Source organism: Tursiops truncatus, chromosome 9 (genome assembly GCF_011762595.2).
Source record: "Tursiops truncatus isolate mTurTru1 chromosome 9, mTurTru1.mat.Y, whole genome shotgun sequence".
Classification (NCBI taxonomy): domain Eukaryota; kingdom Metazoa; phylum Chordata; class Mammalia; order Artiodactyla; family Delphinidae; genus Tursiops; species Tursiops truncatus.
The window spans coordinates 100,095,671-100,122,228 of record NC_047042.1 but is presented as its reverse complement, the minus strand read 5'-3'; the positions used below and the strand labels follow the sequence as shown (position 1 = coordinate 100,122,228).

At 39.7% G+C, this 26,558-nt stretch overlaps 1 protein-coding gene across 5 annotated transcripts in view; it reads right to left on the bottom strand.

Moving 5' to 3' along the window:
* Window positions 1–26,558, bottom strand: part of GALNT11 (polypeptide N-acetylgalactosaminyltransferase 11) — a 54,422-nt gene that overhangs the window by 10,930 nt on the left and 16,934 nt on the right. For 3 of the 5 annotated variants that reach the window (XM_033863528.2, XM_033863530.2, XM_033863529.2), the window contains exons 2-7: window positions 21,301–21,633; window positions 18,736–18,861; window positions 18,068–18,191; window positions 16,218–16,384; window positions 14,187–14,312; window positions 11,495–11,744 (exon numbers count right to left, since the gene is read on the bottom strand). In XM_033863528.2, the coding sequence (XP_033719419.1) occupies window positions 11,495–11,744; window positions 14,187–14,312; window positions 16,218–16,384; window positions 18,068–18,191; window positions 18,736–18,861; window positions 21,301–21,595 (1,088 nt within the window). In that variant the 5' untranslated portion in view covers window positions 21,596–21,633. The remainder of the gene's footprint in view (window positions 1–11,494; window positions 11,745–14,186; window positions 14,313–16,217; window positions 16,385–18,067; window positions 18,192–18,735; window positions 18,862–21,300; window positions 21,634–26,558) is intronic. The other 2 variants (XM_019930309.3, XM_019930310.3) reach the window with 1 other exon arrangement.

Here is a 26,558-nt window from a genome sequence, read left to right as displayed (position 1 = left end):
AGGGTTAAAAAAAATACACACGTGGGACTTCCCTGGCAGTCCAATGGTTAGGACTCCAAGCTTCCACTGCAGGGGGCCCGGGATGGATCCCTGGGTAGGGAACTAAGATCCTGCAAGCTGTGCGGCATGGCCCAAAAGTACAAAAACACACACCACACCACCACCCCCAAACACGTGTACATTTCAGCAATATAACTTGAAGGGGGATAACTGGAATATGAACATTCTGATATCCTTGCATTGTTTGGAGAAAATACCAATTTATATTACACTTTGATAGGTCAAGTATGAAGGCTGTACTTTCTAAGGTAACCACTAACAGAACAGTAGGTAAGAAACTATAATGTCTAATAATGGGTGGCAGCTGGGAACAGAATAATTGGAATTCAGGCCAAAAGCACGTAAAAGCAGAGAAAACAGAACTTAGAACAGACAGAAAGCAAACAGTACCACTGTAACCATAGACACAAACATGTAAGTAATCAACTAAGCCCTAATTAAAAGACAAAGTTTTCCACACAGGCTTCAAAACAAAACAAAAGCAACTACATGCTGCTTACAGGGACACGTATAAATATGTGACCACAGGAAGACTGACAGCAAAAGGGACACTATTCTAGAAGTACAGAATTAAATACAATTCATAATGATAAATGGTTTCATCACCAGAAGATTTAATAATTCTAAACTGTCATGCATCTATTAACAGAGCCTCAAAATATATGAAGAAAATATATAAAGAACTACAAGGAGAAACAGACACACAATTGTAGTGGGAAATTAATATACCGTTTTCAATAACTGACAACACGTGAATTAAAAATTAATAAAAATATAGAATATTTGAACAACACAATAAACGACCCAACAAATACAGCATCTCATCCTTAAAAACTGCAAATAGAAATTCTGACCACAGTATAAGCTAGGATTAAATAACGACTATAAAGTTTCCGTATGCCTGTAAAATAATAAATGCACTGCTAAATAACCTACAGGTCAGAGAAGACATAACAATGAAAATATTTTGAAATAAATGACAGTAGGCCTCTGCTTGTGACCTGGGCCTCTGTTTGTGACCTGCGGAGAAGGGGAGAGGCAGCACGTATGAAAGGAGGGCCTCTGCAGTGTGGAGTTCCGAGTTTGGAGGTTATTACAGAGTACTGAGCAGAGTCCTCTGTGCTATACAATACACCAGAAATACATCTACACGTGGAGCAACTCCTACAGAACACCTACTGAACGCTGGCAGAGGACCTCAGACCTCCCAAAAGGCAAGAAACCCCCCACGTCCCTGGGTAGGGCAAAAGAAAGAAAAAACAGAGACGAAAGAATAGGGACGGCACCTGCACCAGTGGGAGGGAGCTGTGAAGGAGGAAAGGTTCCCACACACTAGGAAGCCCCTTCGCGGGCGGAGACTGCGGGTGGTGGAGGAGGGAGCTTCGGGCCGCGAAGGAGAGCACAGCAACAGGGGCGCGGGGGGCAAAGCGGGGAGATTCCCGCACAGAGGATTGGTGTGGACCAGCACTCACCAGCCCGAGAGGCTTGTCTGCTCACCCGCCGGGCCGGGCAGGGCTGGGAGCCGAGGCTCGGGCTTCGGTCGGAGCACAGGGAGAGGACTGGGGTTGGCGGCGTGAACACAGCCTGCAGAGGGTTAGTGCGCCACGGCTGGCCGGGAGGGAGTCCAGGAAAAGGTCTGGAGCTGCCGAAAAGGCAGGAGACTTTTTCTTCCCTCTGTTTCCTGGTGCGCGAGGAGAGGGGAGTAAGAGCGCTGCTTAAAGGAGCTCCAGAGATGGGCACGAGCCGTGGCTAAAAGCGCGGAGCCCAGAGACGGGCGGGAGACGCTAAGGCTGCTGCCGCCGCCACCAAGGGGCCTGTGTGCGAGCACAGGTCACTCTCCACACCCCTCTTCCGGGGAGCCTGTGCAGCCCGCCACTGCCAGGTTCCCGGGATCCAGGGACAACTTCCCCGAGAGAACACACGGCGGGCCTCAGGCTGGTGCAACAAATGTCACGCTGGCCTCTGCTACCGCAGGCTCGCCCTGCACTCCGTGCCCCTCCCTCCCACCGGCCTAAGTGAGCCAGAGCCCCCGAATCAGCGGCTCCTTTAACCCCGTCCTGTCTGAGCAAAAAACAGGCGCCCTCCAGCGACCTACACGCAGAGGCGGGGCCAAATCCAAAGCTGAGCCCCGGGAGCTGTGGGAACAAAGAAGAGAAAAGGAAATCTCTCCCAGCAGCCTCAGGAGCAGCGGATTAAAGCTCCACAATCAACTTGATGTACCTGCATCTGTGGAATACCTGAATAGACAACCAATCATCCCAAATTAAGGAGGTGGACTTTGAGAGCAAGATTTGTGATTTTTTTCCCCTTTTCCTCTTTGTGTGAGTGTGTATGTGTATGCTTCTGTGTGAGATTTTGTCTGTATAGCTTTGCTTCCACCATTTGTCCTAAGGTTCTATCCGTCCGTTTTTTTTAAATAATTATTTTTAATTTAATAACTTTATTTTATTTTACTTTTTTATTTTACTTTATCTTCTTTCTTTCTTTCTTTTTTCCTTCCTTCCCTCCTCCCTCCCTCCTTTCTTTCCTTGTTTCCTTTTCTTCTTTCTTTCTTTCTTCCTTCCCTCCTTTCCTTCCTTCCTTCCTTCCTTTCTTTCTTTTTTCTTTCTTACTTCTACTAATTCTTTCTCTCTACTTTTTCTCCCTTTTATTCTGAGCTGTGTGGATGAAAGGCTCTTGGTACTGCAGCCAGGAGTCAGTGCTGTGCCTCTGAGGTGGGAGAGCCAACTTCAGGACACTGGTCAACAAGAGACCTCCCAGCTCCACATAATATCAAACGGTGAAAATCTCCCAGAGACCTCCATCTCAACACCAGCACCCAGCTTCACTCAACGACCAGCAAGCTACAGTGCTGGACACCTTATGCCAAACAACTAGCAAAACAGGAACACAACCCCACCCATTAGCAGAGAGGCTGCATAAAATCATAATAAGTCCACAGACACCCCAAAACACACCACCAGACGTGGACCTGCCCACCAGAAAGACAAGATCCAGCCTCATCCACCAGAACACAGGCACTAGTCCCCTCCAACAGGAAGCCTACACAAGCCACTGAACCAACCTTAGTCACTGGGGACAGACATCAAAAACAACCGGAACTATGAACCGGCAGCCTGCAAAAAGGAGACCCCAAACACAGTAAGATAAGCAAAATGAGAAGACAGAAAAACACACAGCAGATGAAGGAGCAAGATAAAAATGCACCAGACCTAACAAATGAAGAGGAAATAGGCAGTTTACCTGAAAAAGAATTCAGAATAATGATAGTAAAGATGATCCAAAATCTTGGAAATACAATAGACAAAATGCAAGAAACATTTAACAAGGACCTAGAAGAACTAAAGATGAAACAAACAATGATAAACAACACAATAAATGAAATGAAAAATACTCTAGATGGGATCAATAGCAGAATAACTGAGGCAGAAGAACCGATAACTGACCTGGAAGATAAAATAGTGGAAATAACTACTGCAGAGCAGAATAAAGAAAAAAGAATGAAAGAACTGAGGACAGTCTCAGGGACCTCTGGGACAACATTAAACACACCAACATTCGAATTATAGGGGTTCCAGAGGAAGAAGAGAAAAAGAAAGGGACTGAGAAAATATTTGAAGAGATTATAGTTGAAAACTTCCCTAATATGGGAAAGGAAATAGTTAATCAAGTCCAGGAAGCACAGAGAGTCCCATACAGGATAAATCCAAGGAGAAATACACCAAGACACATATTAATCAAACTGTCAAAAATTAAATAGAAAGAAAGCATATTAAAAGCAGCAAGGGAAAAACAACAAATAACACACAAGGGAATCCCCATAAGGTTAACAGCTGATCTCTCAGCAGAAACTCTGCAAGCCAGAAGGGAGTGGCAGGACATACTGAAAGTGATGAAGGAGAAAAACCTGCAACCAGGATTACTCTACCCAGCAAGGGATCTCATTCAGATTTGATGGAGAAATTAAAACCTTTACAGACAAGCAAAAGCTGAGAGAGTTCAGCACCACCAAACCAGCTTTACAACAAATGCTCAAGGAACGTCTCTAGGCAAGAAACACAAGAGAAGGAAAAGACCTACAATAATGAACACAAAACAATTTAGAAAATGGGAATAGGAACATACATATCGATAATTACCTTAAATGTAAATGGACTAAATGCTCCCACCAAAAGACACAGATTGGCTGAATGGATACAAAAACAAGACCCATATATATGCTGTCTACAAGAGACCCACTTCAGACCTAGAGACACATACAGATTGAAAGTAAGGGGATGGAAAAAGATATTCCATGCAAATGGAAGCCAAAAGAAAGCTGGAGTAGCAATTCTCATATCAGACAAAATAGACTTTAAAATAAAGACTATTAGAAGAGACAAAGAAGGACACTACATAATGATCAAGGGATCAATCCAAGAAGAAGATATAACAACTGTAAATATTTATGCACCCAACATAGGAGCACCTCAATACATAAGGCAAATACTAACAGCCATAAAAGGGGAAATCGACAGTAACACATTCATAGTAGGGGACTTTAACACCCCACTTTCACCAATGGACAGATCATCCAAAATGAAAATAAATAAGGAAACACAAGCTTTAAATGATACATTAAACAAGATGGACTTAATTGATATTTATAGGACACTCCATCCAAAAACAACAGAATACACATTTTTCTAAAGTGTTCATGGAACATTCTCCAGGATAGATCATATCTTGGGTCACAAATCAAGCCTTGGTAAATTTAAGAAAACTGAAATTGTATCAAGTATCTTTTCTGACCATAACACCATGAGACTAGATATTAATTACAGGAAAAGATCTGTAAAAAATACACATGGAGGCTAAACAATACACTACTTAATAATGAAGTGATCACTGAAGAAATCAAAGAGGAAATTAAAAAATACCTAGAAACAAATGACAATGGAGACACGACGACCCAAAACCTATGGGATGCAGCAAAAGCAGCTCTAAGAGGGAAGTTTATAGCAATACAAGCCCACCTTAAGAAACAGGAAACACCTCAAATAAACAACCTAACCTTGCACCTAAAGCAATTAGAGAAAGAAGAACAAAAAAACCCCAAAGTTAGCAGAAGGAAAGAAATCATAAAAATCAGATCAGAAAAAAATGAAAAAGAAATGAAGGAAACAATAGCAAAGATCAATAAAACTAAAAGCTGGTTCTTTAAGAAGATAAACAAAATAGATAAACCATTAGCCAGACTCATCAAGAAAAAAAGGGAGAAGACTCAAATCAACAGAATTAGAAATGAAAAAGGAGAAGTAACAACTGACACTGCAGAAATACAAAGGATCATGAGAGATTACTACAAGCAACTCTATGCCAATAAAATGGACACCCTGGAAGAAATGGACAAATTCTTAGAAATGCACAACGTGCCAAGACTGAATCAGGAAGAAATAGAAAATATGAACAGACCAATCACAAGCACTGAAATTGAAACTCTGATTAAAAATCTTCCAATAAACAAAAGCCCAGGACCAGATGGCTTCACAGGCGAATTCTATCAAACATTTAGAGAAGAGCTAACACCTATCCTTCTCAAACTCTTCCAAAATATAGCAGAGGGAGGAACACTCCCAAATTCATTCTATGAGGCCACCATCACCTTGATACCAAAACCAGACAAGGATGTCACAAAGAAAGAAAACTCAGGCCAATATCACTGATGAACATAGAAGCAAAAATCCTCAACAAAAGACTAGCAAACAGAATCCAACAGCACATTAAAAGGATCATACGCCATGATCAAGTGGGGTTTATTCCAGGAATGCAAGGATTCTTCAATATATGCAAATCAATCAATGTGATACACCATATTAACATATTGGAGGATAAAAACCATATGATCATCTCAATAGATGCAGAGAAAGCTTCTGACAAAATTCAACACCCATTTATGATAAAAACTCTCCAGAAAGTAGGCATAGAGGGAACTTTCCTCAACATAATAAAGGTCATATATGACAAACCCACAGCCAACATCGTCCTCAATGGTGAAAAACTGAAAGCATTTCCACTAAGATCAGGAACAAGACAAGGTTGCCCACTCCCACCACTCTTATTCAACATAGTTGTGGAAGTTTTAGCCACAGCAATCAGAGAAGAAAAGGAAATAAAAGGAATCCAAATTGGAAAAGAAGAAGTAAAGCTGTCACTGTTTGCAGATGACATGATACTATACACAGAGGATCCTAAAGATGCTTCCAGAAAACTACTAGAGCTAATCAATGAATTTGGCAAAGTAGCAGGATACAAAATTAATGCACAGAAATCTCTGGCATTCCTATACACTAATGATGAAAAATCTGAAAGTGAAATCAAGAAAACACTCCCATTTACCACTGCAACAAAAAGAATAAAATATCTAGGAATAAACCTACCAAAGGAGACAAAAGACCTGTAGGCAGAAAATTATAAGACATTGATGAAAGAAATTAAAGGTGATACAAATAGATGGTGAGATATACCATGTTCTTGGATTGGAAGAATCAACATTGTGAAAATGACTCTACTACCCAAAGCAATCTACAGATTCAATGCAATCCCTATAAAACTACCAATGGCATTTTTCACAGAACTAGAACAAAAAATTTCACAATTTGTATGGAAACACAAAAGACCCCGAATAGCCAAAGCAATCTTGAGAACGAAAAACGGAGCTGGAGGAATCAGGCTCCCTGACTTCAGACTATACTACAAAGCTACAGTAATCAAGACAGTATGGTACTGGCACAAAAACAGAAAGATCAATGGAACAGGATAGAAAGCCCAGAGATAAACCCACACACATATGGTCACCTTATCTTTGATAAAGGAGGGAGGAATGTACAGTGGAGAAAGGACAGCCTCTTCAATAAGTGGTGCTGGGAAAACTGGACAGGTACATGTAAAAGTATGGGATTAGATCACTCCCTAACACCATACACAAAAAAAAGCTCAAAATGGATTAAAGACCTAAATGTAAGGCCAGAAACTATCAAACTCTTAGAGGAAACAATAGGCAGAACACTCTATGACATAAATCACAGCAAGATCCTTTTTGACCCTTCCCCTAGAGAAATGGAAATAAAAACAAAAATAAACAAATGGGACCTAATGAAACTTCAAAGCTTTTGCACAGCAAAGGAAACCATAAACAAGACCAAAAGACAACCCTCAGAATGGGAGAAAATATTTGCGAATGAAGCAACGGACAAAGGATTAATTTCCAAAATTTATAAGCAGCTCATGCAGCTCAATAACAAAAAAACAAACAACCCAATCCAAAAATGGGCAGAAGACCTAAATAGACATTTCTCCAAAGATATACAGACTGCCAACAAACACATGAAAGAATGCTCAACATCATTAATCATTAGGGAAATGCAAATCAAAACTACAATGAGATATCATCTCACACCAGTCAGAATGGCCATCATCAAAGAATCTAGAAACAATAAATGCTGGAGAGGGTGTGGAGAAAAGGGAACACTCTTGCACTGCTGGTGGGACTGTGAACTGGTACAGCCACTATGGAGAACAGTATGAAGGTTCCTTAGAAAACTACAAATAGAACTACCATATGACCCAGCAATCCCACTAACTGGGCATATACCCTGAGAAAACCATAATTCAAAAAGAGTCATGTACCAAAATGTTTATTGCAGCTCTATTTACAATAGCCCGGAGATAGAAACAACCTAAGTGCCCACCATCGGATGAATGGATAAAGAAGATGTGGCACATATATACAATGGAATATTACTCAGCCATAAAAAGAAACGAAATTGAGCTATCTGTATTGAGGTGGATAGACCTAGAGTCTGTCATACAGAGTGAAGTAAGTCAGAAAGAGAAAGACAAATACCGTATGCTAACACATATATATGGAATTTAAGAAAAAAAAATGTCATGAAGAACCTAGGGGTAAGACAGGAATAACGACACAGACCTACCGGAGAACGGACTTGAGGATATGGGGAGGGGGAAGGGCGAGCTGTGACAAAGCGAGAGAGAGGCAGGGACATATATACACTACCAAACGTAAGGTAGATGGCTAGTGGGAAGCAGCCGCATAGCACAGGGATATCAGCTCGGTGCTTTGTGACCGCCTGGAGGGGTGGGATAGGGAGGGTGGGAGGGAGGGAGACGCAGGAGGGAAGAGCTATGGGAACATATGTGTATGTATAACTGATTCACTTTGTTATAAAGCAGAAGCTAACACACCACTGTAAAGCAATTATATATACCCCAATAAAGATGTTAAAAAAAATGACAATAAAAAATGATATATCACAGTTTGTGGGATGCAGCTAAAGCCATGATCAGAAGAAAATTTATCATCTTAAATACATGTATTAGAAAAGAAAAAAGGCTAAAAATTTTAAAAATCTAAATATCCAACTCAAGAAGTTAGCAACCTTGATATAATAAAAGTGAAACAGCTTACAGCCGAAAGGGGAGAAAAAGTGGAAAAAAAGGAGAAAGCGGTGCTCATAGCCTCACTGTTCAAGGAAGAATGTCAAAAGATGCCGTCGAAAGTCAACAGAACGGGGCTTCCCTGGTGGCGCAGTGGTTGGGAATCCGCCTGCCAATGCAGGGGACATGGGTTCGAGCCCTGGTCCGGGAAGATCCCACATGACGCGGAGCAACTAAGCCCGTGCGCCACAACTACTGAGCCTGCTACTCTGGAGCCTGCAAGCCACAACTGCTGAGCCTGTGTGCCACAACTACTGAGCCTGCATGCCACAACTACTGAAGCCCGTGCACCTAGAGGCCGTGCTCTGCAACAAGAGAAGCCACCGCAATGAGAAGCCCGTGCACCGCAGCGAGGAGTGGCCCCCGCTCGTTGCAGCTAGAGAGAGCCCACGTGCAGCAACAAAGACCCAACGCAGACAAAAAAAAAAAAAGTCAGAACAAGAAACAGATTGTTTTTTTTTAAGTATCAAAAGTAACCAATACAGTAACTAAAAACTCATCCTACAACAATAAAGGGAACATGGGAGTGATGTAAATGAGCTAAATCTTCATTTTTCCAACAGAGAGGCCTATAGTTGGTTTTATGTTGAAAAGAGGACTATGCATATAATTTAGAGTTCAGGAAGTAAGAAATGGAAGACCAAAACTAAAAGTGGTTAAAAGAATTTGCCTCTGGGGAGAAGGACTGAGAATGGGGAGGGAGGGTTAGAGCCAGCCACTTCTCATCCTAAGCTGTTCTATACTGTTTGACTTATTACTGTGAATATGTTTTTGATTAAAAATATTAAAAATTAAACAATGAAAAACAAATACCCATGAAGATGATGAAATAGGCAAAAACTGGCCACTGCCCTGTAACTACGAATGAGAACACATGTAGCAACAGTCCAAGGAACTTTCTCTTGCACTGGCAAAGGGAAGCTGAAAATGGGGTCAGTGCTCCTGTCTGCCTCCAATCACAGTACGTGAAGTCGTGGAGCCCAGAAACATAGAGCGACAGTCCCCAGGTGCAGCCCTGCTCTCCTGAGAGATGTGCTCCAGCATCTAACTCCCACCTGCAAGGCTGGGGAGCAGAGGGTAGAGACCCGCACTGAAAGCCCTGGTAGGAAGAAGGGTTACAAGCACGTGAAGACTAGAAGAAAACTGAGAGCTGGGTGTGCTTTTTTCACGGACTTCACAAAGAACTGCAACAGGTTCTCTCACAAAGCCTGAGAACAGGAGACAACCCCACCCTGCCAGGAGAGCACCTCAGCCACCTGAGCTGGCCCAGCTCTCTATCAGCCTCCCCTCCAAGTCTGGTTCGGATGAAAGGAAGCTGGCAAGCACCCAAAGGCTAGCTGAGGAGCCAATGGCGTTCTAGTCGCCTGAGGTGTGGGGAAAACGTTATCAACTAAAGGTGAAGACAGGCATGCCTATGACTGGGCAGTTTCACTCCTGTAAGCTAGAAGCCATGAGTAAGAATGCTGACAACAGCACTACTTGTAAGGTGGAAAAACGACTGAAAACAACCCAAATGCCCTGCCCACAGTAAACCGGATAAATGTTATGATACATGAGTATAACAGAATATTATACAGCAATAAAAATGAATCAACTATACAATGCAGCACAGAGGCTTTTAAAGCAATACTGACTAAAAGAAGACAGTGATGAGTCCCATGGCTTCCTTTACATGAAGTCCAAGAACAGGGAACTGGACTACATTACATCATTTAGAAATCATACATGGGGGGTACAACTCTCCAGGAGAGCAGGGAAATGATGAGTGGGTCAGGGTAATGACACCTCTAAGGACAAGGGCAGGGGCTGTGACCAGGGAGGGGTATACAGGGGGCATGTGGGTGCTATTTCTTGACTTGGTGGTACTTTCAGTGTTCACACTATAATCATTTATTAAATCGTATGCATGTATACATATATACTTTTTACATATGCTATTTTTTTACAGTAAAAAAGTTTTAAAAAGGGACTTCCCTGGTAGTCCAGTGGTTAAGAATCCACCTTCCAGTGCAGGGGATGTGGGTTTGATCCCTGATTGGGGAACTAAGATCCCACATGCCATGGGACAACTAAGCCCGCACACCACAACTACTGAGCCTGCATGCTCTAGAGCCGGTGCACCACAACTAGAGAGCCTGCATGCCTCAACTACTGAGCCCATGCGCTCTGGAGCCTGTGTGCCACAACTAGAGAGCCTGCGTGCTGCAACTACTGAGCCCACATGCTCTGGAGCCCGCACGCCACAACGAAAAGACCCCGCGTGCCGCAACTAAGACCCAATGCAGCCAAATAAATAAATATTTTTTAAAAGCTGTATTAAAAAAAAGTTTAAAAGAAAGAGTAGGTCTAAGAACTTTAAAAAGTACAAATACAGACAAACGTCTCTGAAATCTACATGAGAAATTTAAAAGAAAACAAAAATAAGGAGAAATAACATATAAGAGATTTATAATATGAGAGAATATGGATGAAAATTGAAAATAATTCACATACAATGACTCAGTAATTGTACGAGTGGGAATCCATCCTAAAATCCTAATTATAGAAAAGGCTTATGTATTAAATGTTCTTCACAGTACCACTCACACCAGCAAAGAACTGAAGATGTGTTAACGACCAATGCAATAACCATGGTATGTGATATAAACAACACAGCACAGGGGGTCCTCCCAGGCTATCCTATGCAACAATTATCCCAGGATATTGTTGACTTCTGCTTTTCTCACTAAGATATAAATCCTTGAGGGCCTGGACAATTTCTTATTCATAAATCTTTCCTTGGGACTTGGCAGAGTACGTCAAATGCGGTAAGCACTCAAAAATTTTTAACGGACAAACAAGTTAAGCCAACACTTTTGCTTCCTGCAAAGAAAAAGGAATTATCTTTGAGTATGTTTCCTCTTTTGGGAATTTTTCACACATACAGGAGAAATCTTACTTTATTGGTGCAGTAGCTCCGTCTGTTCCTCCGAGCTCAGAAAGGGGAACGAGGTCCCATTTGAAGTGCAGCCCCCAGTTGAATCCTCCCCGCACCACAGGGGACGAGCTGTAGGCCAGCGTGTCAGCGCTGATGATGTCGATCACCGGGCACACCACCATTTGCCGGTCCTCCCGGATGGCAGCCAGCAGGGGCTGCAGCCACATCACATTCACCTCACAGTGGCTGTCCAGGAACACCAGGACTTCTCCTGGGGAGGCAAACAATAGGGGCCCTGAGAGCTGCACCGCACTCAAGTTAGGTATGGCCACCAGTTCAAGTGCTGATGCATTTACAGGCGTGAAAGGTAACTGCCACCCTTCCAGCCCAAACTATTAAACCGGTACTCAGAAGTCTGTTAGCCAGGAATTCTGTCTGAAGTGTACTGCTATGATTGAAGAACATATGCAAACAATATGCACAACCTGTGAAAAAATTTACATATTCTTCTCAGTAAAAAGATTCAAAATCTCACAGGAACAATTCAGTTCTCTGGACAGCCAGGTATGGAGTGTGGTGCAATGACAGTGGTCAGCTGTGCGTACTTTTAGTACAATTACTGTAATGGAAATATTTATGTTTAGTCTGTATTTCCCTGCCTTCGTAAACAGAGATTAGAGAACGTAACTCATTCTCGCTGGTGACTCGGACACATGACCCCAGTTATCGATTCTGGCTACAACACAGCGATTCTCAGGAGTGAGAGAAGCGTGCAGCCCTCTCATCACGTCAGCAACACAGCTCCCTTCTCCTTGGATTCACCACTTGACTGCCACGCACTCATTTCTTTTTCTTCCATTTCCCACCCTTCCTTTCTAATCCCCCCAGTCTCATCGGCCACGGGATGCTCTTTTCTTCTAGTCAATGAAATTAAAATCGTAAAGACTTTATCACGCATTTTTAACTCCTCCTGATACATGTGAGGAGTGAGGGTTTCTTTGATAATCCCAAACTTCTTCGATAACTTAATGGTTATTCTGAGCAGCTGAGAAACTTAGAATCTCATCATCAGACAGCATTATTATTTTTCCAAACGTTTATCCATGAAATGTATTGATACAGATTTTACGTGAATTTCATAAAGCACCGGATGCATCCTATTCCAATTAACAGTAGCAGAAATACCTCCAGCAAGAAAGTCCTCCAGGATGACAGTGACTTAGTCATGTCCTTCAAGGCCTCCTGTGAAGGACTTTATGAGGATGTAAAGAGCATACAGCTCACCAGATGTCATTTAATACAGAAAGGCAGAATGTTCAACCTGTACACTATTCAAGTGAAGTGAGGTCAATTCAATCAAGTTTCCTCTGAGGAGAAAATGTATAATAGCTTTTTTTAATTCGAAAAATGTTACTTTTTCAATTAAAGACAATTTAACTAAATGAAGTAAGATAATAACAGTCACATCGAACCTGAGATTGATTTCCCAAAAACTGGCTTATTTTTTGACAGATCCTAAACTATATTTGAACAAGGACCAACAGATCATAAAGAAAAAAACTACATGACTGGGCTTCCCTGGTGGCGCAGTGGTTGGGAGTCCGCCTGCCGATGCGGGGGACGCGGGTTCGTGCCCCAGTCCGGGAAGATCCCGCATGCCGCGGAGCGGCTAGGCCCGTGAGCCATGGCCGCTGGGCCCGCGTGTCCGGAGCCTGTGCTGCGCAACGGGAGGGGCCGCGGCAGTGGGAGGCCCGCGTACCACAAAAAAAAAACAAAAACAAAAACAAAAACAAAAACTAAATGACTATTGTTACCTGAAAAACAATAAACTCTCAGTAATAATATACTATAACAGTACGATGTTCTGTGACATAATCTTGCCATTCCCTACAAATACCCCACAATTTTCTATCTCGTGCCTTCAATACGTCAAAATAGACTCTAAAGAAGAAATCTCGCCTTGAACTCAATCTGCATATGACTGCAGACTGGATGGAGGGGAGCTACTTCTCATTTTTTGTTAATTGCTCCTGTTCACTGCAGGTTTAAGAGAAAGGAGGGAAGAAGAAAGATTCTAAAAATGAAGTCACAGCTAAACCCAGCGAATGGGACAGTGGGTGTACAAGGAGGGGTGGTGGCAGGAAGCAGTGCCAACCACTTAAACCCCAGTGACTGGTTATCTTGAGGAGAGCAGTATATGGGAAGGTAGGAGATTTTTTTCACTACTGGGGAACGCCCCCCCCAAAGTTCTGGAATTTTAAAATTATCTTGATTATTTTTGCCATATCCAGGCATCACCTGCAGTATTAGATACCTAATATTTTTAAACAAATTCATTTGTTTTAACTGAAATAAATGTATTTTAAAAGGAAAAATTTTTATCAAGATCATAAATGAAAATTAGGATCACCAACCTTCCATAGAGGTAACCGTAAAAAGAAATACATTTGAATCAATATAATGTAACTGAAGAAAAACCAGAAAGGCAGACCACTGAGGACTCCAGAGTTCACCTCCTTGGAGCCTGTGCTTTGGGACAACCGGGTTGCAGTTATGGAAAGGCCTTTCCCAAACTGAACAAGCCTCACCTTTCCTGCTGGCAGTGCCCCCTAAAGACACCATTTTTCAGAGACTGACGCAGGATCAGGAGGGCAGGAGACTCAGAGCCCTCATCACTCAACACCCACCAAGAAAGGCCAGCGGGAAGTTCTACCTGTTGCGTGGGCTGCTCCAATCATTCTTCCTCGAATCAATCCCTCACGTTTTGTATTTCTTATTACTTTAATCTTTCCAGGGAGGTATTTTTGGATGTATTCATCTAGTTCTCCTTTCACATCGTCTGAAAATGAAGAGTCGCACAACTGTTCAAACCACACGAGACATATGCACAGACATTTTGCAGATTCTCTGGAGTCGTGGCTGGCACTTGCGACAACAAATTTTTAGGCAAATATAGAATCTTCTTCTGCTTTATTTTAAAAGAAGATCATAGCTTATCTTGGAAGGAAAAAAATGAGGGTTAAGAGTTGGAACACTAGCCTAAAGGAATAGTTACTTAAGTTATAGACTTATCTGTATTTCCATAGCAACTAACACAACGCTTTGCATAAAGAATGTTTGAAATGAGTATCTTGAGTGAATGAATGTTTGGCTGACTGCATATAAATCATATTTAAAACAAAATGATATGTAAATATCTTTTGTTTCTAAGTGATTTATTAAGTCCTACTCCATTTCAGAATAGCTGAGAAACAACTTCTATTTCCCTACCAAGAATTATACAACAGCAGCAGTAAATACATTCTTTTATTAATTTAGCACCTTCCATGGGCACTAAATATTTTTTAAATTCTAGCTCATTTACCTTTAGATTTCATAATAACTTCAAAGATCATATAAGATAATTAAATAAATAATTCTTTCTATAGTTAGTATACAAACCATTGTAAATGATCATGAATTTTCCCTTTTAGAAAAAATACCAACAAAATGAAAAATACAGGTTTACTTAAAAAAAAAATTCAACACCATAAATTCTAGAATTATACTACTTAGCCAATCTTCTACTTGGTCCAGACTCAAATTCTTGGTTTTTTTAATCATTCATTTTTGAAGTTCAATTTTTTTCTATTTCTCCTATGAGATTTCAATAGTTACCAGGGTTTGAGAATTTTGCACCCATTGGTCTCAGTGTACATTTCCTCATTTTGTATACTTAAGTATACTTGCATACCAATTCTGTTGTTGATATATAAGAGATGCTTAATAAACCCTCGAGTTGTGAAAAAATATGTAATTGACATACAATTTATCAGTGTATCTCTGCAGGTTACTGTAATGAAAATAGCAGAAGGCTTGGAGTTATGTAGACCAGGGGTCTAATTTCAACTCTACCACTTAACAGCTACAGGATCTTGAGCAAATTACTTAATATTTCCTCCTCTGTAAAATGGGGATACAACCTCTCTCACAAGGTTGAGGACAGCCCTCCATCCTGCTGTGTGTACATGAAATCACTTTTAGGAAGAGTCTATGTTGAATTAAATAAGGGTCTGAAGTATGTACTGAATCATAAAATACTGGCCTTCAGAGATCATCTAAGAGCTATCAGAATGCAATCCACCTTATCTAGAGACGGCTGATATAACAGACTGACGAGATAAACGTAAGCCAAAGCATTATGTCTAGTTAAAAAAGCCAATCTCAAAACATCACATACTGTATGATTCTGTTTATATAACAACCTTGAAGGGGTGATGGAGCAGTGCAGTCTGTACCTTGACAGCAGTGGTGGTTACAGAAATCTACTCATGGGATAAAATGACAAATAACTGTACACACATATTATACCAATGTTAAATTCTGGGTTTTGATATTGTACTATAATGATGTAAGATGTAACCAATGGAGGAAACTGGGTGAAGGGGTACACAGGACCTCTTCGTAACTTACTGTCTATCTATAGTTATTTCAAAATAAAAATACTCTTTTAAAAAGGTAAGCCAAGGGAAAAATTTCAAGGGCCAAATTTCGGTAGCACAGTTTGAAAACAGATTACAAAGACAGTGCAGTTTCTTTGAAATTACCCTATAATCAGGCATTTAATTGTGGTTGGCTCTGTTGCAATTGCGTGCATGAGGGTCCTCCTATCCACTAAATACTGAACGGTCAGCTCTGCTGATGTGGTCAGCACGACAGTGAACAACTGCATAGATCCCACATTGCCAATTACAATAGTCCTTACCGAAGTCACTGTCATCATCCACGAGGATAATTTCGTGAAGAAGCCGGGCTGGCGTGCGGTCTAGGACGCTGTGCACGGTCCGGAGCAAGGCAGAAAAGGCTTCGTTGTAGAAACAAATAACAACACTAGCGACTGGCAGATCCGTCGGGTAAGACCTGTCTTTACATCTGTGAAGACGAATGTGGGAAAATTCTGACATTTTAAAAGCTCAAATGTTTTAGGTTATTATTCACTAAACATTAACTGTCCCCTTGTTCGGCCTCTTCCTTACATTATTAACAAGTTTTTAAAAAGCATTTAAGATAACGTGGGTTTTTTTTTTATATCTTTATTGGAGTATAATTGCTTTACAATGGTGTGCTAGTTTCTGCTTTATAACAAAGTGAATCAGCTATACATATACCTATGTTCCCATATCTCCTCCCTCTTGCGTCTCCTTCCCTCCCACCCTCCCTATCCCACCCGGTCACAAAGCACCGAGCTGATCTCCCTGTGCTATGCGGCTGCTTCCCACTAGCTATCTATTTTACGTTTGGTAATGTATATATGTCCATGCCACTCTCTCGCTTTGTCACAGCTTACCCTTCCCCCTCCCCATCACAATGTGTTTTCTTATTCAAGAGTTTTACATTTGTTAATGATTTCTCCCTCCAGTACCTGCAACTCCGCTTATTTTTAGGTCGTTTTAAAAACTTGAATTTTTTTTTCTTTTTTGGTACATAAAAATGTTTTTACTAAAATCACTGCGAGTTTTTAATGCAGTACTCATAAGCTGATGTTCAGTTTCTTCTCCTCAAAGAGGTTTCAAAAGGAAATAATGGAAATGTGAAATTCTGTATTTGAAAATTTTATTTTTTGCCCAATAATAGAAAAAGATTTGAGTAAACTATGATATATCTGGATAATGGAAGAGCTTCCATGTAAGCAACTATTTGATAAAAAGGATTAAGTGGCTTTAAGCAGCCACAAGAAAAAACCCCACTAACTTAAACAATAAAATCTGGTATTCCATGCTCTTTCGCATGGCATACAAAGCCTTCCAACGTCTGGGCCCTGCCCACCTCCAGTTTCTTGCCATTCCTCCACTACAGGCAAAGTGAACTGTTTCAGTCCCTTTGACAAATAGTATAATTTTATGCCTCGATCTGTTCCCTATATAGGGGAAAACCTTCCCTTACATCACTGCTCAGTCATCACCCTCTATGAAGCCTTCCCTGGTCATTCTGGTTTGGAGGACCCCATTTCACCAACTCCTATTACAGCCCTCATTCTTGTGTAACTGCAATTACTCACTTCTTTATCTACCTCCCCTGCTAGACTCTAAGCCCTGTGAACCAAGAGACTATGTCTTATTTTGTTTATTTCCAGGGCCTAATAGAGAGTCCAGCAAACACAAAATGTGCTGAAACAGATCTGTGGAATGAATGACTGATTGACCATATGAATGAAAAGCCTTTGAAGAAACAAAAATAATGAAAACAGAAAAGTGAGATGACGAGTAGAATTCTTCACTGATATTAATTCCTTTTCGCCATGAATCCAATAAACAAACATTTAAAATCAACTTATGCTTGGAAGGTTATTTAATTATATGCAGGTAGCACCTCCCTCCTTTTTCCCACATGATTTTAAATTTCAAAAGAAACACGGCAAGCTCTAGAACTTTGTCAGTACAATCTCAGACCATGTGGCTTCAAGCATAGTATGAGTGGAAATCTGTCTTAGGTTTTCTAGTATCCTGAATAATAGGCCTAATTGCAAAATATTAACACCACCCCCATGGCTTATTATGCTGGCACTAAAAACACTGTGTTATTAGAGTGATTAGCAGAAACCAATAAGGAACATACGCTGCATTCCTTGTATCTGGCACATCTCTATGGTAGCCCAAGCGGTTACTAATAAGCATATTGAAGGCATGTTTCTGATACCCCAAGTCTCTCAACTCCTGATCACGTTCATTAAAAATCATACCTGCAAAAGAGTGACGTCACAGTCAGTACATTAAATCTGGAAAGGAATGCTACAGTTACTGTTATATTATGATCTTAACTTCTTATAACCAGGTAATAGCCATGTTTCTCAAATCTAGTTTGTCTCCATTTTCAAAAAAGTAAATTGAGGTTTAAGGTCAAATTTTTATCAGTTTAGCTCAAAAAGCAAGTGTACCTTAACCATAAATGACACCTGCTCACTAGCCATAATCTTAAGAATACTTTCAAGAGAAAAACTTACCTATGACCAAGAAAAAAAGAGACTTAATGATGATTTTTCCATAAAAGCAATAGACTATAGAAACCCATATGGACCTCAACAGGCCCCAATTAATGCAAGGTTGTTTTTGGTTTTGTTAATTTTTGTTTTTTTAACAGCAAGTTTTTATATGAACTCCTCCCCTAAAAAAATTATACTACTGACAAACCTTTCTATAAAGTCTCTTGTCAGGAAAGTCCTCCACAGATCTGATCAAGATCATTATAATTTAACACCTTTGCTCTAACATTGCCAGAAACCTCACCTTCACCAGGAACAATAAAGCCGCCTCTTGCTTCCTCTTTCCCACATACAACCTTTAGCCTCTCCTCGCAGAATGACTCCCTTGTAACAGCATTTCTGAAAATCTGGTCATGGAAAACTAATTCCACTGGACATTAATAGACGTTAAAAAGAAAAAAAAGATTTCACAGTCAAATAATTCAGGAAAAGATTGGATTTTAAAAGTCAAGTAAGGGAATTCCCTGGTGGTCCAGTGGTTAGGGCTCAGCACTTTCACTGCCGGGGGCCCAGGTTCGAGTTGAGCAGGTTTCTTTTTTTTTTTAAAGAATATTGTTTTATGGATTCCCAGATATGAGGGGATGAAATACAGAATGCAGTGCTTCCCCAATTATCTTATTTATCCCTATGATTTCTTCTTAGGGTTTTACAGTCTTTGATCCATTCTGAGTTAATTTAATATGACATGAGGTAAGGGTTCAACTTCATTCCTTTGCATGGGGGTATCTACCTGTCCCCGCACCACTGGTTGAAAAGACCATTCTTCCCACATTAACTGCTCTTGGCACCCTTTCTGAAAATCAACTGACCACAGACGTTACTTGTTCTCAGGTATTACTAACCATAGACGCTACTTGACCACAGATGTCACAGAGTGTATTTTCAGACTCTCAGTCTATCCTTTGATCTACTGATGCATATCTATTCTTATGCAGTATCACACTGTCAGGACGTTTTGAAATAGAGAAGTGTGTGTTCTCCAGCTTTGTTCTTGCTCAAGACTGTTCCGGCTATTCAGAGCCCCTTGCAAGTCCTTATCAATTGTAGAATCAGATTTTCCATCTTTTCAACAAAGGCCATTGGGATTTTGATAAGATTTACATTCAATCTGTGGGTTGCTTTGGGTGGTACTGACATCTTAACAGTATTTAGCATTCCATCCATGAACCTCTTTCCATTTATTTAGGTCTATTTTTATTTCTTTCAATAGTGCTGTGTAGTTTTCAGTGTACAAATCTTAGACCTCCTTGGCTATATTATTCTTAAGTACTTTATTCTTTCTGATTCCATTGTAAATGGGATTGTTCCCTTAATTTTACTTTTGGACTGTTTATTGCTAGTGTCCAGAAATACAACTGGTTTTGGTGTGTTGATCTTGTACCCTGTAACTTTGCTGAATTCATTTATTCGCTATAATATTTTTTGTGATCTTTAATAAAGAATTTAGTTTTTCAGGTAGGTAATTTGGGTTTGTCACTTCAAATATCTACAGTTCTCTCACTACTTCTTTCACAGGCAAACAAAGTCCATTCAAAATGGTAAACCCAGCGCTTCCCTGGTGGCGCAGTGGTTGAGAGTCCGCCTGCCAATGCAGGGGACACGGGTTCGTGCCCTGGTCCGGGAAGATCCCACATGCCGCGGAGTGGCTGGGCCCGTGAGCCATGGCCGCTGAGCCTGTGCGTCCGGGGCCTGTGCTCCGCAACGGGAGAGGCCACAACAGTGAGAGGCCCGCGTACCACCAAAAAAAAAAAAAAAAAAGGTAAACCCAATGTTACTTCTTTATAAAAGTTTTACAAAAATTACTATAAACAAAAAAACTAGAAATTTTCCCATTAATGCTTTTAAAATGTCCAAATGGCTGTTTGAAAAAGATTAGAAGGTATATTTTATGAAAACTAAAGTAAGTATTAGCCTCCATTTCCTCATATAATTTTAAATATGTTCAACCTCCTGTATTAGGAAGTGATTAAATCCTAGAAACTGATTTTATTCTTTGAAACTATGAAGTGAAAAGAAATCTGTTTTAACATTTCCTTTATATTCTGTGGATCTTTCAATCTCTCAGAATCTCTTACTATATGCTTTTACTCTTAAATTACTTATTATTTGATGTGTCAATGAAGATCAAAGTTCTTTTTTAAGTTTTAAAGACAAAGTTTTAAAGGGCTCATTTGCCCCTTAAAATAAAATTTGCTGAAACCAGGACTCTAAAATTACAGTATTCAGTCTTGCTTCCAAATTGAACAGAATATAATTTCTGAAGAATAAAAAAGTTTCTATTTTATAAACTCCTGTATTTAATAAATATATTCCGGCACCTGAATAATTCTTATAAGTAGAAATCTTATTAGATATAAGTAATCTCAACTTATTTCCAAACTCAAAGGTTTATGTTCTGTTTTAATTAACTCTGCCTTTCAAAATATGTTAAATACAGTCACTTTTGAACCATTACTTTCCCTTATTAAATAATGCTAGCAATTATAATCCTTCCCCATAGGTTCCATTTTCTCTCTAGCCACTTAATTTTTCATTCTTTCTTTTCTTTTCTTTTTTTCCTATTCTGGACCTCATTAGTTTCTCCCAAGTCCTCATAAAATATTGACGTCAGAACTGGACAAAACAGAATATAACTCCCTACTGAGTCTGCAAAAATCATACGACCTCAGCTAGTTCATGAATGAAATAAATCAGTGCAGAAAAAATGTCACATTTCTAATTCTCTGAACAATACATGATTTAAAGAACAGTTAAACTTCCAATGAGAAAATACTTTGACATGCTGCTAGCAAAAATCAAATACACTTACCCAGTTCAGAAGAGAATTTCATGTTGCCTCTTTCTGGATCTTCAATATGATTCTCTATCAGATCATCAATTTTGTTTGCTTTGAACTGTGATTCTAACACTTGACTTGGACCTCGAGTGAAACGGGGATAAAATTTTTTGGGGAATGGTCCATGGGGCCCAGACCCCTTGATGGGCACATTCTTAAGTGGCTGAGTCACTTCACTGAAGTTGAAATAAACAAAAAGCAAAACTGTCCAGGCTGCAGATGTAAAAAGGCATCCATAACAGAAATATCGAACTGTGACACTTCCCATTATAGACCTAGCATAGCTGAAGGGCCATTTTCAGTTTCCTAAAAGAGAAAGATAAGTATGTTAGACACAACAAGACACTTCTAAATCAACTACCAAGTTTATGTTCAGTTTTCCAACCTACCAAATAGCACTTCTAAACAATTTACTTAGGACCCCTATGCATACCATTATCAGCCAAATATAAGAAGATATATATATGGATAGCACTGAATAAAAAAATAAAGGGATTCAACAATTAAAACCACAAGCCAACGTGTTAGTACTCAGAAAACTAACGGCAGCAAGATAGCTGACTTACTCATTTGCCCATGTTAATGGATACTTCTTCACCTTTGTTCTGAATTGCTTTCAGTATGCTAATTTTTTTTCAGGTTCTAACTTTTCATAAGGAAAATACAAGTACTACATGCATCATGATAGTATATCTAAGGTCCCTTCTAATTGTAAAATTATAAGACTAAATCTTTTAATCCAAGGATATTAAAATCTGTTATTAAAAATAAGCAACTTGAAAAAATAAGCAACTTGAAAATAGATTCACTTTCCAAAGACTAAACCTGCCCTAACGTCCACTCTAGATTCAACAGTTACATTTCAAATTTATAACTGAAAGAGTTCAAATAATTATATTTTCCCTCTCCTTATGATGTCTTATAAACAATATGGCATCGAACAGCAGTTTTTTCCTAAGCTTTCTGATAATATCTGGTCTTCTTGAAGGCCTCACACAACCTCCTGAGGAATTCTTTGTAAAGAGCCCAATGCACATATAAAATAGTTTCACTGAACACGAGGGCAGAGAAACCCTATTTAAGTAATGTATATACAGAAAAAATCTACAAAGCAATACTACTTATCCATTACTTCTTATTTCTATAGTATGAAATAATTTAAAAAATAATATTATCATGCCTCCCAAATCAGGACAAAGCAAATCAACATCAGTAAGCTCCAATTCAAAAATTAAGCTGTTTTGGGCTTCCCTGGTGGCACAGTGGTTAAGAATCTGCCTGCCAATGCAGGGGACATGGGTTTGAGCCCTGGTCCGGGAAGATCCCACATGCTGCGGAGCAACTAAGCCTGTGCGCCACAACTACTGAGCCTGTGCTCTAGAGCCCATGAGCCACAACTACTAAAGCCCGTGTGCCTAAAACCCGTGTTCTGCAACAAAGAGAAGCCACCGCAATGAGAAGCCCAGGTACCACAATGAAGAGTAGCCCCCGCTCGCCGCAACTAGAGAAAGCCTGCGTGCAGCAACAAAGACCCAACGCAGCCAAAATAAATAAACAAAATTAATAACAACAAAATAAAAGTTAAAAAAAAATTAAGCTGTTTTGTTTGTACAGTTATGCTGTAAGCCCAGAAGGCAGTAAATAGCTCAATTTCTTAACGATCTGCCAACCAAGAACTATTATATATTTCACTACCTGTCAATTCAAAAGCTCAAAAAAGAAAGAAAACACCACCACCACCATCCAAACAAACAAAAACTCCCACTACAGTAATACCAAAGGGAAATGACTACAGTACAAAAGGAAAGTCAGGTAACAATGAAAGTACTGTCATGTCAGCTGTTAGCACTTTTAAAATTAAAGACAGGCACAGAAAAAGAACTTTATTTGGAAGTAGAAGAAAATGTTGAATGGAGGATTCAAAACAAATGAAAAATCAAAAGTTGCAACTTTGCAATAGAAATGTTGCAGAAATACAGTCTAGAAACATTTAGGTGAAACATTAGATTTCAACTAAAACAGGCATTATAACTTCCTAAAATATTTGCTTGGGGGTAGGAAAAAAGCAAACAACCAACATCGAAAACGAAAGCACTAATTCCTCAAAAGGCCATGAAATTCTTTAGTTCAAGACTACCTGCACAGGCTGCACTGATGGCATAAAGAACTGTGCATCTGAGGAGCCAATCGCTTCTTCAACTATCTAAGAAGATTTATATTTAGATTGTTTTCCTCAAATCACTCCAGGCCTTCCCAGTTCAACCTGGCCTCCTTGACCCTGAACGCAGAATGGACCAAGAGAGAAAGTCAGCCAATCCCTTCTCCAATCACAAGAAGCCAGATGATGCTATTCAAGGGCTATTCCATCAAGCGGCTCTGGAAGACAGGTGGACACTGACATTTCGTTCACATCCTTCTTCTTTATCCCAAATCCCACCACCATGTTGGGTGATGTCCAGAATCCTTCAAAACCCTAGTTTCCAAATGTCTTGATTCATGTCCCTCCTACAACCTTCACCCACATTCTACTTAAGGGACCCTGCCCCTACTCTTGATTTTATCATCATCCACAACTGATCGACGAACCTCTTAAATATTAAATGAAAACCTCACTCTCTGAGCACAGTCCTGACTCCCCAGCTGTGTTGTTCTTACCCACACTAGCATCTGTCCCCTGGTATCCGCCTGGTTGGCTTCCAGAGCCCCCGTGTATACCAAAACCCACAGACGCTCAAGTCCCTTACTGGCCCTCTTTATCCACGGGTTTCACACCCAGGGATTCAACCAACCACAGATGGCAATTTCTGTCCGCGGTTGGTTGAATCCACAGATTCAAAACCTGTGAAATACGGAGGGCAAACTGTATTATTTATTGAAAAAACTCCACGTATAAGTGGACCCAAGCACTTTAAACCCCTGTTGTTCAAGGGTCACCTGCACTACTATTATTAGTTACTCTTCAATCTCACTGCAGGCACTCAACCTTTCCCTTCTCTCAAAGCTTATACTTTGTTTCTGTCCCCAGCCACATATCCCTTAAGGACTTTACTTCCTTCCCTACCCAGTTTTGAACACGATGTTGGATAATATTAGAAAGTGGTAAGTGCTAAGGAGAAAAAATAAAGCAGGGAAGAGTGATATGAAGTAGAAAAGGGTATGTGAAATTTTAGGTAGATGGTTAGGGAAGGCCTTACCGAGAAGGTGATATTTAGACAAGGCCTGAAGGAAATAAAGTAGTGAGTACTGCAAATACCTGGGGAAGAGCTGTAGAGCAAAAGCAAATGCCCTCAAGAACTGGGGTCAGTTTGCATCCTATAGACCACATGCTATGATCACAAGACAACTAAGCTGAAAACCAATCACTGACAAAAAGATAACCAGAAAACTCAAAAAATGTCTAAATGGAAATTAGAAGCTATTTAGAACTAAATAGTTGAAAATGCTACTTTTTGAAACTTGTGAGATACAGCAAAAGCTAAATTTATAGCCTGAGATGCTAATGTTAGAAAATACAGACCACAAACAATGAATTCAGAAAAACAGAACAAGCCCAACAAAAGTAAAAGAAGGAAACAAAAACAGTTACATCAGGAATTAACAGGAAATGAAAATGAGACAAGGTAAGAACAAAGCCAAAAGTTGGTTCTTTAAAAGATCAATAAAATTAACAAAGCACTGGCAAGACTAATCAAGAAAAAAAGAGAGAAAAAAAAGATAAAGAGAAAGCAGGAATAAATAATACCAAAAATGAAAAAGAGAGCATAAATATAGATGTGGATTAAAAATAAAAGCATTGTTCATAAATTTAAGTGGAATGGATAAATTCCTAGAAAAATGTAAATGCAGAACTAAGACTGGAAAATCAGGAAACTGGGATGGCTGGACTAGTCCTTTTGAATATTAAACCATTTCTAGATAAAAAATTTCTAGACAGTTTTACAAGTGAGTTCTATCAAGACATTTGAGGAACAGATGAATAGTCTCATACGACTGCCTCCAAAGAACAGAAAAAGAGGAAATGTGCTCTTGTCTCACTTTCTGAGGCTATTATCATCCTGGTAACAAGACAGGGACAGTATGAGGAAGGAATATTAAAGACAATCTCTGACAGATTATGAAAATCTTAAAGAGAACACTAAAACTGAAACAAATAATGTTTTAAAAAATGAATACATATGAACAAGTTATATTTACTTCAGGAATACCAGGCTGGTTCAATATTTGAAAACCTATTATTATCTACCTTAAAAAAAATTAAAGGAAAAAATGCATATGATTTGGTCAGTGGAGGTTATAAAGAGCTTATTAAAATTCAACACTCAATTCTTAGCAACTAGGAATAGGGAAATCCTTAATCTGACCAAGAGCATCTCTAAATATCTTACAGCAAAAATGATACTCAATGGTGAAATGATGAAGTCATTTTCTTTAAAAACAGGGACAAGATTAGGATGCCCACCATAAATATAATATTGAAGGCAACAGTTCCAAAATACAGGAGTCCCTAGAGTGTTTATTACAAATGCAGATTCCCGGGGCTCTGTGCCAGATGCACTAAACAAGAATTTGCGGAGGTAGCACTAAGCGGTCTACAGCTTTAACAAGCTTCCACAGTTAATAGGTTACCTATGACGCAGAGACAGATTGGGAACCAAACAACAGATAATGAAAAGACAAGATTAAGTTCTAATCCCATTCTGTCACATACTGGCTATGCAACTTTGGAAAAATTACCAAATTTTCTTAGCCTCATTTTCATCAACTGTATTCCAAGTTAACAATACTGTCTATCTTACTAGATACTTAGAATTAAATGAAATACTTAGAATTATGTAAGATAATATTTGTAAAGCATCAGGCACAATGGTTAGCACACAAACACTGATTTGCACGGGACCAAGATAATCTCCATAAAAACTGTGGCTACCTTTTGTGGCTGTTTCTTTGCTCACTGTACTCCCTTCACTTAGCATAGTGCCACAATAAATGGCACATAGAAGATGCTGGAAAATATCTACAGAATGAAAGAATATAGGACAAATTCAACACATGTTAACTTTTTCCTCCTCATTAGGTCTAAATTTAAAATATAATATTAAACGTATTTGTGACCATCTGTTCCTTACAATGACCTACAAGTCCCTAATAGTCTGACTATATCTCCGACTACTTCCCTCCTCATTTATTTCATCCTAGAAACTGGTCTCCTTATACGTCGCTAAATGTATTAG